Source organism: Danio rerio, chromosome 2, assembly GCF_052040795.2.
Source record: "Danio rerio strain M-AB ecotype USA chromosome 2, GRCz13ab, whole genome shotgun sequence".
In the NCBI taxonomy this organism is placed as follows: Eukaryota; Metazoa; Chordata; class Actinopteri; order Cypriniformes; family Danionidae; genus Danio; species Danio rerio.
In genome coordinates, this window is record NC_141022.1 from 43,446,253 (window position 1) to 43,461,592 (window position 15,340).

General features: G+C 40.2%; 1 protein-coding gene across 11 annotated transcripts in view; it reads right to left on the reverse strand.

Annotated features, from left to right (window-relative positions):
* The window catches only part of epha4a (eph receptor A4a), a 90,014-nt gene that overhangs the window by 12,228 nt on the left and 62,446 nt on the right, over positions 1-15,340 (reverse strand). For 6 of the 11 annotated variants that reach the window (XM_087239985.1, XM_087239987.1, XM_087239992.1 and 3 more), the window contains 7 exon segments: positions 14,485-14,820; positions 10,768-10,892; positions 9,550-9,709; positions 9,022-9,133; positions 6,020-6,078; positions 5,654-5,767; positions 5,306-5,491 (listed from right to left, as the gene is read on the reverse strand). In XM_087239985.1, coding sequence (XP_087096111.1) covers positions 5,306-5,491; positions 5,654-5,767; positions 6,020-6,078; positions 9,022-9,133; positions 9,550-9,709; positions 10,768-10,892; positions 14,485-14,820 — 1,092 coding nt within the window. 11 annotated transcript variants of the gene reach the window in all.

Genomic DNA, 15,340 nt, shown 5'->3' on the forward strand with positions numbered 1-15,340 from the left:
AAAATAAAATAAAATAAGTCAAATGGATGTGTATGTGCAGTAAACAAATTCAATAGCGACCAGCTCCTTCAAATTAAAAGTGTAATTTAATATAGTATTCCAAAAGTCACCAAAGTAAGTGTAACTGTTCCTCTTATTTCTTTTTCCATAAGTCATCTCTTTCTCTCTTGCTCTTTATGTCTCTGTCTTTGCTCTCTGTTTTACTCCTGTTCCCTTTCTTTCTCTGTAACCCATCTGTTGGCATTGTCTTCACTAATGCATCAGAGAGGATGGGGGGATTTGCCAGGGCTGTCTGGAGAAAAGATGTGACTCAGTGGGATTGTGGGATTGTAACATGTCTGCAGAAGCCCCTGCATATGAATGCAGATCTCTCCCATGCAGTCTACCAAAACAAACTAAAACACACACACACACACACACACACACACACACACACACACACACACACACACACACACACACACACATCTTCATCTTTGTGTTTCTGCAGAGCTCCAGAGCTGCCAGACAGTACAAGAGCCATCAGCGTGAGAAGACACTAAGGGTGTTCTTCAGTCCAGCTGTCAAATGCAAAGTCATCTAATGCAAATCACACACACACACACACACACACACACACACACACACACACACACACACACACACACACACACACACACACACACACACACACACACACACACACACACACACACACACACACACACACACACACACACACACACACACACACACACACCAGGTATCCTGCATATTTGTTATGCATGGCGAGGGACCGCCACAACTACACTCTGGAGGTTTTTTGAAACACACACGAGGGAGAGTCAACTTTCAATCAATAGCGAGTTATTAAAAGGTTTGATTTCACGTCTGCCAGCCAGCCAAGATTCCATTCTGGTACAGGGAAGGGTGCGTTATAAAAGACAGGGTTGATTTTCATCAAATTAGGGAACAAGGAGTGCGTCATTTTTTTCAGAGAGATCCAAAAGATTTTTTGAGACGCAAACAGAAGGGAGGGTTCGACAGTAAAAATGTCAACCAAAGAATTATTAGGCTTATTATGGATAAAAGGTAAAGAAATGAAAGCCATCAGCTCTACAGCAGAGCTTCAATGGGTGGCAAAATAAGCAGAGCAAACAACAATTTTCCTAATAAGTATTTTATGTTCAAGTCAACTATGTAGACATGTTTTTTGGTGATTGTCAAAAATAAATAAATAAATAAAGTTATGTTAGAAGATGTTTACACTTTATTTTACACTTTATTATAGTTTTTTTTAAACTCTTTCCTTGCTTTTCTTTTTTTTTTTTTTTAAAGTTTCCAGTCATTGTATGCAATTTAGAGCTTTTTTTTTAACCTAAATCTGACAGTCCTAAGTATATTTGGCCATGCTCGGATTGTATGACTATATAATGAGTCAAAATGAAAGACCATGCCTCTCTTTTTAAACAAAAATAAAGAATTTTCATTTATCCAAAGTAGAGTTGTTCAATTCTTCATTTTTAAATACAATCTGACCTACACCTACATTTACATCATCTTATCTTTTGCACCCAGGAGACCCAGATGTCCAGTAACTCAGTGGTCCCCAACCACCAGTGTGCGGACCGATACTGGTCTATGGATCAATTGGTAGCAGGCTGCACAAGAAATCATTAATTATTTGCATTTTATTATTTATCTGAGTCTGAACGATCTTTAATTTTGAAAAAATGATTGTATTCTCTCAGCTCCATCTCGGTCGCTTGAGTACCAAAATGTAACTCACAAGCAAAATGAGTAAAAAAAAAAAAACAAATGTCTTTGGAAAGTTTCTTTGCGAAGAGGAAAACACAATGTGAAAGACCCATGAACTGCCAAGGAATGTATCCGCAACCTGCTTGTCAACAAATCAGGTGAATCCAGCATGTCTGTGCAAGAAGATCAACTGCTGGAGATCGCAAATGACGGCAACTGTTAACATATCACGTCTTTTCTATGCAAGTTATTCCAATGGAGGCACCTAGTTGAGGCACAGCAAGTCATGTGACAAGAGGAATCATACTTGTCAAACCTCCTGTTTTCCCGGGATTCTCCCATGTTTTATAATTCTATCCCGCTATCATCTCCTAAAGGTATTTCTCTTGTATTTTCAACCAAAGGGTGGCAATAAACATTAAAGAGCCAATCCCACCTATGCATAACCCATACCTCCAAACCACCTAGGGATGCCCCTTGCTTTCATTTTATTTAGGCTTAAAGGGTCACGAAACACCAAAACACATTTTTTGAGCTGTTGACAGTCGTATATGTGTCCCACACTGCTAAAAACACTATTAGGACACCTATATTTCACTAAAAAGTGTAAATTGGTTGTTTTTGCGTTATTTCAAGCAAATTCGTACTTCCTGTTTGAAACAGATTTTTGAAGCTGCGTCACGGTCATGACATAATAGCGTGTATTCCAGCGTGCAGACTGGGCGTCTGTGCCAGAGTGAGTCTTATTACGTCTTACAGTGTGTTGCATTAATGCATGAGTAAGGCTTGGTTCAAACCAATCAGCGCGCTCTATTGTGCAACTTCATTAATATTCATTACTGTCACAGTGTAGACGGCAAAGACGCCATGTTGTGTTGGCAAAACAAGCGTGAAGTGTTGCTTTTATAGTTTGCTGCAGTTAAGTTTCGTTTTCATTTTCTCTCTGTGAGAGGGCAGACTCACGCGTGGATTAACAGTGTACGCGACGCGCGACAACAATAACTTACGTGTCTAAGGAGGATTATTGTTTACCTGAGAGCTGTTCTTATCTGCAAACGCTGAGATCCAGTTTGTAGTCTCCTCTAAATAAAGACGCGGCTCTAGTTGCTGGTGATTGTCCTGTCTCTACAGATTTGGTAAGTGAGCGACCAGTGCTCTTTGTTTATTCAGTTCGTATCAAACAAACTATTGAACCGAGTGCAATAGTTAGCACTAACAGTTACAACCAAACAATAACCTCGTGTTGGATTTTGTGACCGGAATAACACACGCGGCTTTCTGACACAACCTGCCGTGTGTATCTAAGTTTCCGGGAAATGCTGAGTTTTTTTTTTCTCTCATTCGCCGTGCGGTATCAAACATTGCATGAAAAATACACGCTTAGAGCAGCGCCTCGTTTGTCGGGAGGGACATTAATGAATTTTCTGAATGAAAGAGCCAAACTGCAGTTAAAGTCCACCATTTAATAATTTGGCAAATAATTCGACTACAGATGTCCATGTAAACACAGTCACATTGTCCGCTGTGGGTGTGTGTTTTGACTCTGAAATTCAGCGCGCCCAAATAGACACTCCCATACCAAGCCGCTTTTCTTCCTCCGACACTCCCCCCTAAACAGAGCTGGACACGCCCACTTTTCTGACTTTTTTCAAAGTAGAGGTGTGAAAACACCCTGCTGAAACGAGGGGGTTTCATGGCCCTTTAAGAACAATTTGAAATAAATATAATAATGGCAGGATTCCCTTCCTTTCCATTACAAGCACCGCTCCTATGCAATCCTCAAAACAGTTTTTGTAAGCAGTGATTGGCTGTCGGACATATTAATGGGTTTTCTTTTAAACACAACAAATTTAGTCTAAAATGAGCATAAACAGTTAGAAAAGCAACTGAATGATTTAATTATAGAACTGTGCATTTTTTACGTGACACCTCTCTTATTTCATGTAATTAAATGAAAAATCTAAATGAGAGATTTGTTCGGTGCTCTTTAATCATTCATTCATTTTCCTTTCGGCTTAGTCCCTTTATTAATCCGGGGTCGCCCACAGCGGAATGAACCGCCAACTTATCCGGCACTTGTTTTACGTAGCGGATGCCCTTCCAGCTGCAACCCATCTCTGGGAAACATCCATCCACACTCATACACTAAGAACAATTTAACTAACCCAATTCACCTGTACCGCAAGTCTTTGGACTGTGGGAGAAACCGGAGCACCCGGAGGAAACCCATGTGAACGCGGGGAGAACATGCAAACTCCACACAGAAACGCCAACTGACCCAGCCGAGGCTTGAACCAGCGACCTTCTTGCTGTAAGGCAACAGCACTACCTATTGCGTAACTGCATCACCGCTCTTTAATCAGAATGTTTAAATTATACAGTGAAGAAAAGATTAATGAGATTTGATAACTTGATTCAATTTCTTTACAATAGCTATTAATTTTAATAGGATAAATTGTTTAATTTATTTGCAGCTTTTTCTAATGTATACTATTTATTATATCCTTTGTTGATAAAAATAATACAATATATTACTGATCGTTTCAACTATTCATTTACAATGAAACGGCTCCAGATGAGCATATTTAGTAATTTGGGGATTCTTGGGGGGAGGGGGGCAGAGGGTGGTGGCGATTATCCCTTATTTTCATATCCCAATGTTGACAGGTATGACAAGAACTGATCAGTCAGCTTCATATTTTAAATGGAATATATACATTTCAGTAGACCAGTGGTCACCAAACTTGTTCCTGGAGAGCCGGTGTCCAGCAGATTTTAGCTCTAACCCTAATCAAACACACCTGAACAAGCTAATCAAGGTCTAACTAGGTATACTTGAAACATCCAGGCAGGTATGTTGAGGCAAGATGGAGCTAAACCCTGCAGGGACACCGGCCCTCCAGGACCAGGATTGTTGACCCCTGCAGTAGACTAATTATCTCAGACAAACACAGAACACACAAACACTGCACTGCATTTTTTAATTTTGTCCATAAGTAAAAGTTGTCTCAAAGTATTGTCAGCTTTCATACTCTGAAAAAAAATAAAAATAAATCGATGGTCGCCTAGCGAGTCACGGTAAAATAATATGCAAGCGCTGACCGCTCCACAGTGATAAAAAGTTTAGGGGCCACTGCCGTAACTCACTTAGGACATGTGCTAGGGATTCCATTACCATAATATACCTAAAACATGGACTTACTTAAAAACTCAATGGCAATGTATATGTTGTCTCTTAATTGACCAGTTATTTTGTCACTGCAAAAGAGTTAATTTTCAACAATAAATATAACAAATTCAAAAATCATTGAGGGCACATAAAGAAAAAAAAAAGATTAGTTATAACCAATAAAGCTTAGAATTTACTTTTAAAACAGGTTCAGATATTTCAATTGAACAAGTGGAAGTGATTTTTCATGATAGATGGCTGGAGCACACAGCTTGAACTGTAAGACTGACAAGGTCACATTTTGCAAAAGATATGCAAAACCAGAACAAATCAGTTTGAGGGGATGTAGTTAGAGTAAAGGAGTAGCTCGCTCACATTCAACACACTCGAAGGACTCACATTTAGTGACAACTCCCTCCAATCGGATGATGTTAGGGTGGTCAAACTGGCCCATGATGCTGGCCTCGCTCAGAAAATCCCGCCTTTGCTTGTCGGTGTATCCTGCCTTTAGGGTTTTTATGGCCACACAGATCTCACGCTTTCCAGGCATCTTGAGACGGCCACTGCACACCTCTCCGAATTCTCCTTTAAACGGAAAAACCAGGCTCAAATCAGAAATGTCTGTGGTACATAATGACCCGTGAGATATCGCTGGAACGGTGGGCTAACATTTCACCGCTACAGATGTGGTCGAGCAACACTCAGTCTGAGACCCACGGAAAGGAAAACAGCAGGTCGTTTGCTCACCAATGCCGATGACCTTTTCGATCTTGATGCAGGAGGCGTCGATTTCTTTAGCGAATTCACGGACTGCTTGGTTGGGGTCCTCGTATGTGAAGGGGTCCACATAGATCCGGACTCCTGCGGAGAGATGGAGAGAGGTGCCCACATGTTAGAAGGTTGAGAGAAGAGGAGGGGTGTATAGCTGGCAGACAGACAACATGATGAATATACAACATCTGTTTTCCATTCTCCACCCTCGCTTTTTGGCTTCTGTCTGTCCTCCACCACACTCAGAACATAAACTTCTCTTCTCTTTTACAACTTTTTCTTTGATTTCTTTGATACATATGTATGAAATGTATGTGTGTGAGTGTGTGGTCATTGAATTACCTGGGTGTAAATGCCTCTCCTCATCAGAATCCTGCTTGGCTTTGCTGTATTTGCTTCTCCTATTAACACAGAGATAACAGAAGATTTTAATTTAATCAAAGATACTAATACAATATTTGATGTTTTGTTTGTATCAATTATATCTGAATATACTTATACAGTTTTATGCAAAGGTTTGGTCACCCCTGATATTTTTATAATTGTAAGCCATAGCCTGTTGACCTTTCAAACCAGCGATTTCATTTGGATATATTTTATACCCTAGGGATTTATTAAATCAACAGATGCAATGCAATACAAGTCATAACAAAAACAAACAAGTGCAAAAATTTGGGCACCCCAACAGAACATCTTTTGTACAGCCACCTTTTGCTGAAATGACAGCCTGTAGATGCTTCTTATAGCCAGGGATACTGTATGTCCCTGAGTTCATGCTGAAGGCATTTTGGACCATTCTTTCTTGCAAAATTTCTCCAGTTCAGTCAGGTTTGATAGTTGCACAGTGTGAAAGGTCCTTTTCTGGGGGACTGGGGACTGGGATGGCCATTCTAGAACATTGTATTGTGTCTGAGCATGAATTATTTGGTAGATCTGGGACTGTACTTTGGGTCATTGTCCTGCTGAAACATCCAACCCTGACTGATTTGACTGATTCCTGTGCATTATTTTTTAGAATATGCTGATACTGGGTGGAATCCATGCAACCTTTAACTCTTCCAGTACCTGTACTTGCCACATATCCGCTCTGCATGATTCACCCTCCACCATATTTTTCAGTAGGGAGCATGATCTTATTCCAGAATTTTTTTTTGGAAATCCACACAAAAGAGAGGATATCCAAACTTTTGCAAAGCCTATTTTTCAATTTCAGTTTCACACATCTCAATACTGCTACACTACGTATTTCGGTCTGAAAAACAGAGCATTATCTAGCTTTCTCTGAATGGTATTTCACTGTGATTTTCTCTTATAAAGAAAGAGCACATAATTATGCAGCCACAGTGGGGTGCCCAAACTTTTGCATAAAACTGTATATGTATGCATATCTGAAAATGATGGTTAGAAACATGAATGAACACACCAATTAATCTCCTGAGATTTTAAAGTCACTTTTGAAAAACTAAAGAAAAATACTCAAGCAAATCAGATTTCTACAAAACATACTGTACATGTACTAACTAGCACATTTGAAAAGCATGGTGGGCCAGCTCAGTCATTGTTGCAGATGAAAAAATGAATAACCCTTTAACTTTCTATATGAAAATAGGCCCTTAAAAGTCTGTTCTGTAAAGTTAATAAAGCTGCAGAGAGCAAGAACACCATCAAAGCAGAAAGAAGGACAGTTCATGAACCAAATCCCTTGGCCTTTTGTTTAAAATCATTTAGAGATTGACAGATAAAGAACAAACAGGAATAAGGAAAGGGCATGACAGATGAGTAAACACAAACTCATCAAGTGACCAAAACGGCAACAAAAACCCATTTGAAGCCACCCCACCTCTACCCCTCCCTTAAAAAACATCACTCTCCGCCTGTTCACAATGACACAGAGGAACTAGTATGCACTGCTCTCATAGTTCCCATTTTACCCAATCCCCTGCTGACCCCTTAGGGCCCAACCACTGACCTTTCGGTGTGGGGGCAGGTGACAGAGGAGAAGCAATGGAATGGATAACAACACCACAGAGGACATTGCCTTAACCCAAGACTCCCTGCTGAGGATGGGGTCACCTGCCTGCATATAGAGAAGGGGGCTCCGTCAGGAATGCACAACTGTTGTTATTGTTTTTCTAGTGCGTTCTGGTGTTGACAAAGGCCTTAAAGGTTCGGGGCTAGTGAAGGAAGATAGGGCAAGAAGGAGGGAGAGGGGCATATCCACAGGTAGAACAGGAGGAAAGGGCCAGGCTTTAACGCCTGAATGCTCTCTAGAAGCTGGAAATAGCTCTGCCTGCAGGGGGCCATGCCTCCGTGGGAGGAGGCCTTGCCATCAGCCTGAGCGGCCGGTGCACGTTTATTTTTAGGAACAAGAAGATTATCAGGTGTGCTATCCAAGTACCAAAGCATGGAACCCACAGCTTTGTGCAGGACTGTAGCCCCCCTGCTTGTCTCCACAATTGAGAGGTTGGTGTCCCCTCAGGGTAGAGAGGAGCGGACCAAAGGTGAGAGCTACTCAGAGGTATAGTCTTGTCTTCCATTAAAGGACTCTACTGAGGAAGTACTTAATGGTTCCCTGGCCAAAACAAAAGCCCTATTCATTAGCCTGGGTTGTTATTTGCAGTCTGGAAGAGGGTGATGCCTCTATTCGGGAACTTTGAGGATGCAGAGATGATTATCTTTGTTGATAATGATACAATGTCAACCACAGCAGGAATAGACACTCTCACCTAAGTCTTGGGAAACTATGATGGGACACAAAAGAGGGCCTTCAGAAAGGGAAACATAGCTAATGACAACCGTGGTAGAATAAAAGTGCAGTTGGTTGAGAGTTTGGCAAGAAAAGTTGTTTGATTAAGGTAAAGGAACCATGACATCTTGCCCGTGGGAGTATGACAGCTGCTCTGATTAAGTACGGTACACAGACGTACATGTATGCGTACATATGGTGTCCTGCCGTGTATCTTGCCTCCCCGGGGAACATTACGTGCTCCTTGCGGATTTCGACACACACGGCACAGAGACCCATAGCAGCACAGCGGAGACTAATCAGGCAGAGCTGCCAACGGTCTGTCACAATACCACTAGCTACACCACAGGAAAAAAAAGAGAGTGAGAGAGTGGGAAAGAAAAGGAGGAAGAGCCGTGAGAACCAGACTGATGGACAGGTAGAGAGAGAGGAAGACAGCAGGAGCACAACAGATAGACAGACTGATACAGGATGACAGACGGGGTGAGGGAGAGGTGACGGAGACACCCACAGGGACAGAGGGAGAGATGGAGGAATTCTTCCTATTTCAGACAGTATCTGTGAGACGACTGACACCCAGTTGGGCCAGGTGGCTTACCTGCGGCTGATGATGAAGACGCCGATGAAGATGAGCAACAAAATCACACTGCCGATCACAGACACCAAGAGCACGGTGGAGTTAGCTCCGTCCCCGATGATGGGAGAAGGAACTGAGAGAAAAAACAACATTAAAGTTCAGATCAAATGTATAATTTTCATGTAAAGTGTCAGATCAAACTTGTCAGCCATTTTAAATTCTTATTGAAGAGCTTAGCTTCATCAGTCAGGAACAAATTCTGTTTCTTTCAAGGTTCTGAACCAACTTAGAATCAAAGCTCTAAAACATTCCACTCTTTACAGAGTTTGCTTTAAACTGCTTTTTAAAAATACCAGCGACTTTGTAGTGAGCAAACAAAGAAACTATCGTAAAGAAAAAGAAAACATACACAAAAGCTATAATTATGTTACTTTAGAGAAATAGTTTCCGGATGAATGGGTGATCCACCCTAAAACTCAACACAGGTCTCTAATTGTGGGAACAAAGACCTGCCATTGTTGGTTCTGTAACACGCACAAGGAAACCTACCTGAGTTGGTCATGAACTCAAAAGGGGCACTGAATTCTCCGTAGCCAGCAGCGGTGCGGGCACGCACATGAAACACGTAGGAGGTGAGTGGGCTCAGGCCTTTGATCTCAGCGCTTCGGGACGAAGTCTTCATTATGCGATAACTGCGCTCGTTTTGATCCTGATTGGATAAGCAAAACAGGAAATGTTGAACCAGTGTGTTAGATTTGTTATTAGGATTGTTTTATTTGGAAACAACCTCTCATAAAATAAAAGGCAAAAGAATTTGTTTAGCATCTGACACTGAAAACTCAGCCAGGCTTTTGTAGGGAAAACCGCAGCCTTGTTGTACAAAAACAAGTATGCCATCTTTGTTTTCACTTGCTCCCTAGAGTGTAACCTGAATTTGCTTGTTCAAAATTCCCGTTTCATCACTACATCCAAACCACTTAAATGATGTTGAGTTTGAACCAAAACAAGCAAAGGAACGAAAGTTTAATTGTTTTTTCGATATCCCCTAATGTTTGGCTTGTAATTGTTGGATCACAAAAGAGGAACCTTTGTGACTTTTGTGTGTGTGTCAGAATGTGTTTGCAATGGAAAACCTCAGTGTGTAAGGGATAGGAATCCGACCACGGCTGCAATCTGTAATCAGTCAGCCAGAGGAAGACACAGCAGGAGCAGAGAGAGGAGAACGCTGTTATCCTCTCTCTATCCCAACGGCCTACATGCTCCACCCCAGATCTGTCCATCCACCCCATGCTGTTCTGACCCGCCAGTTCACCAGACTCCTACTGCGAGTGTGAGTGAGTCTGGTCTGCCTATGAACTAAAATGCAGTTCTCTGGTTTTGATGTGCCTGACATCATACAGCCCATGTTAAGGACTTAAGTGAAGGCTTTACGTTGATTGCAACAACTTAAAATGTTCAAAGAATATCTCTCCCATTTCTTAGGCCTGACAAAAAAAGTCATGTCACTATGTCTGAATTACATTAACCAAAAGTAAATCCTTATCCTCAGGCTGTGAGAATGAGGAACCTGTCTAAAAGAGTTCTTAAACAGGACAGATTGCCTAACTAAATAGCTCAAGTATCACAATCTTTCTGGTGAAGATGGTTGACCACGTTTCTGGTTAAGAAGCCTCATGGGGCTTTAGGCCAACATCAAAGACACAACATATGCCGGCCTATTCCTCAAAGCAGAAGTTTTGCACACTTCTTTCCCATGAATCATCTCACCTTCTCATAGTATTTGACCTCGTACTCAAGAATGACTCCATTGGGTCTCTCGGGCTGTTGCCATGCCAAAGACACAGCATGTCTTGTGATGTCCTTGGCCTGGATGGTGGTAACTGGAGAGGGAGCTGGAACCGGAGAAAAACACAAAGAGAAAACTCTTAGTGTTGCTAAGAGAACATCAACCACCAGCTGTTTCAGAGAAACACAAATATGCTATTGCAATAAAGCAATGATGAGGTATGAGATATATATGTTGTCAAACTGAGAAAACTTAAAACAACAACAACTACTACAAAACGCTGGAAGCAATGCACGTCTGAAAATATAGTAACTACAGTTTTATAACTTCCAGAAAAAAAGCAGAATCGTCAAAGTGCACATATTATATCATCCACTATAAGAATCAGACAAAAGCTTCTGATTCTTTCCCTCCTCTCATAATTCCACTTTGCTACTACAGAAGGTCCATTGATGCAGTCATCTAGGGTGCACATGCTTATCTGTAATCTTTAGGGTTTTATCAGTGACACTCTACAGTTGCCAAGGGGAATTTAAGCCAGACCCTGGGATGATTCTGGCTCAACTCTTCAGCACAGATAAAAAAATATATATATAATTAGAAACAGATCAGTGTTTAATACTTATCCCATATTAACTTGATTTGAACATTTCCTGGTGAAAATAAGAAAAACATGTCGCTATGCAGCTGCAAAGCTTTTCTGAGTGTCGGCAACAGCAATGATTGCTGGTTACTAGACTGCTTAGAACAAGTTGCTATACAGTTTAAGGGGTATTTTGAGTGTGTGGAGATTACTGTTAGGCGGTAGCTAACAATACAAACAATAGTGTAGATTAAGCTCAGTTGCTATGGTAGTAGTAGTTGCTAGAGCAATGTGAAGTGGTAACCACTCAAACTTACATAGTTCCTAGAGAAATGTTGGGTATTTACAACAGTGTTAAAACCATGTTGCTATGCAGTTGCTAAGAAATTCTGAGTGGCTGTAAGGGGTGTTTTACTGAATGAGCACTGCGCTATGTCTGACAGATCACACGATTATGTCTTTCTGTTTTATTTATTCTTTTAAAGCACATTTTAATACTTTTTAATCTGTTTTAAAATAATTTTTATTCTTTGTTTTTTATTTCTTATACTTTTAATTTCTTAGCACTTTTAATAATAATAATAATAATAATTTGTTACATTTATATAGCGCTTTTCTGGGCACTCAAAGCACTTTACACAATGGGGGGGGGGGGGGGGATCTCCTCATCCACCACCACTTTTAATTACCATTGTGTACGAAATGTGCTATATATACAAACTTGTCTTGCCTATTTGGCTACTAGTATATTACAGATTTTTACAGAAATTCTCAAAAACGACTCAAGCAAAGCAATGCAAGAAAACCTTAGTTTTACTACCATATTACCAACATCATACCTGAATCCAATAGCTATCCTACCTAATTAGCCAATCAACAATGTGAGAATTAGGGCTGGGCCGATAAACAATATAGTATCGAATCGCAATAAACTTTATGACAATAACAATGACAAACTCTGCACTTTTTTACTCTATACAAATCTAAGAGCCAATCACACAGCAGAAATTTGCAACAATGGCAATCTAATCTCATTGTTGGGATACTTTTTTTAAATCTGGAAGCATTTACAGCTAATATCGAAATATACAGCTGAAGTCAGAATTATTAGCCCCCCTTTGAATTTATTTTTTCTTTTTAAAATAATTCCCAAATGATGTTTAACAGAGCAAGAAAATTTTCACAATATGTCTGATAATATTTTTTTCTTCTGGAGAAAGTCTTTTTTTTTATTACGGCTAAAATAAAAGCAGTTTTTAATAAAAAAATAAAAATTAAGGTCAAAATTATTAGCCCCTTTAAGCTATTTTTTTCCGATTGTCTACAGAACAAACCATCATTATACAATTAGTTGCCTAATTACCCTAACCTGCCTAGTCTGTTATCTTTTTTCCGTTAAACAGAAAATGGGGGTAAAATAAACAGGTGGACTAATAATTCAGGGGGGCTAACAATTCTGACTTCAAATGTATATCGTTATTGTTCAATATGGAAAAGAATTAATCAAGATAGCAGTTGTTGCCATATCGCCCACCCCTAGTGAGAAAAACACAATGTGTACACAAAAAGAAAGAAAAACAAAATTTAAAAAGTCTATAAATTAGGCCCTAACCTAAAACAAGTTATCTAAGTTATTGAGAGGTGATCAATGTTCAGAGCATTTAAATAATCCCTTTTCAGGCACACTATAGATGTCAGATTTTTAGTCACCCTTACTTAAAGTAAAAGTTTAAAATTTAAGACATTTCTGAATTATTTCTTGTAACACTAAAATGTAACCAATATTATCAAATGTTCTTGTGGTTTGGCATGTATTGGTAAAACAGAGTGGTGTTTAAAATGTGTATTGATTACAGAAATAGCATACTGTATGATTGAATGACCAACAGACTCATATTGCTGTTCATTTTAATCAGCTTATACATAACTTAAATACTTTACGTTCTTATACTTTATCTCAGCTCTGAACAAGTGAAAGTATCTAGAAGTGAGTAGTGATATTGGTCAAATTTTATTACAGAATGAAGCATTTTTTATTTACACTTTAAATACTTTGTCACCTAAAGATTTAAGTTCTTGTAAAGTTTTTTTTATTTATTTTTATTTTTTTGTATATATTCTTTTTCTAACATTATTTATTAATTGTTGATCGGCTGAACATGATAGCTATTGGTTTCGGGTGTGATGTGGTTAAAATGATAAAGCTTTTTTGTATTTCTTTCTTGGTTCTCTTGTATTGCTTGTTTGAGCTGATGAAGACCAAGTAGGTCAAAACATTTTCTTAACTAACATTTTTTTTTTCTGAGAGCAATAGTGGCAGTGTGGCAATTTCTGTTTAGTACTAGGATATTCCAACCACTGAATACATGTTCTTACAAAGTTGTTATGGTCTTTGCGCTTGCAAAGTGTTACTACAGCATGTAGATTCTGGGATGTTCTGGCTAGAAACAGAAAAAAATACTGATATGAAAGCACAAGTAGAGGATTGCATATTTGGCTTGAATGCTGTAGAGCAATACCTGCTCAAAGCCCCAATATAGGGGGCCATAAATGCTAGGAACAGACAGTGAGGAGTGAAGGTCTGTTTGAAGAGTGTAGCGACAGGTGTGATGGCTATTACAACCAGCGCACACCAAAACGACGATGGTGAGAAAGACTCTTGGAAGACCCCGCTCCTAGAGGCCCTACACACACAGTCCCCAAAGCCAGACAAAAAGGCACTTCCTGTCTCACGCTTTCTCAAGAACCCGAAATTAAACACCTTGTAAAAGTTAACAGTCCACCCAGCGCAAACAAATGCGAACGGCCAACAAATGTACGTATGCGCAATTTGACCCGACACGCGGTTTAATGTCATAAAAATCCATTCTGACAGACACAGACGAGAAGTAATTAGAAATTTCTCTGTGGTGATATAAGACAGAGAACTTTCACAGAAGGGAAAGCTGATTGCTGAGTTGATGACTATGTTCGGGATCGGAGTGTGGTGAGAAATTCAACACATCACCACCCTACGACCAGATCACATGATGATATTACTCTGGTATTTAATGAAGTCATGACAGAGGAAATATCATGTTCAACAATAATTTGTGAACATAAGCCACACACTTACCCGCTTGGTTGGTGGTAACAGTCACAGAGACTGCTTGTTCGGGTCCAGGACTCTGTTTGGACACCCCGTTGACTGCCCAGATCTCGAAGGTGTAGTTGGTGTGAGCCTGCAGGTCATTTATGGACACCCGGGTAGTGCGTAGACCCAGCTGCTGAGGGGAAAAATGGATGCCATTGCCGCAGGGCTGACAGCGTTGACCGTCCGAGCTGCACCGCTTGCATATAACGTTATAGGCAAGGTCCTGTCTGCCACCAGAGGATGCTGGAGCCGTCCACTCCAGATTTACCGAAGTCTCGTTCACATTGGAAATGAGGTGCTGAGGAGCAGATGGGGGCTCTGCGAAAAGACAATTTTGGAAAAAAATGCACACTGTCAGAGAAACTAAGCCAAAATAGGCGCATGATTTATGCTTCATTTCCGTTACAGTGATGTCTGAAAGTTCTGGAACAAACAAAACAGGATTATGACTGTGGCAGAGATTGATCTCAAAATACACCCTTGGCAAGGGAATCTTCAATGGCAAACAAATACACACCCCTTTTATTGCCACTGCAGGCAGATGATGTTAGAGGCTATGACAGATAGGAGTCTGTTTGTGTGCTTTTGTGTATTTGTGTATATTTGCGTTGTTTTTCTCTGCGGTGTATTCGTTAACCAGGCGCTGCTGAATTTAAAGATAATTACATTTATGACAAACCAGCACCACAGGCGACGCAGTGCTAGCTGTGCAAAAAGGAAATACACTCAGAGAGGGAAAGAGAGAGAGAGAGAGAGAGAAAGAAAGAGAGAGAGAATGATTACATCTCCATAATTGAGCAACTTGCTGATAGGGATCTCATAAATGCTAATTTGGTCG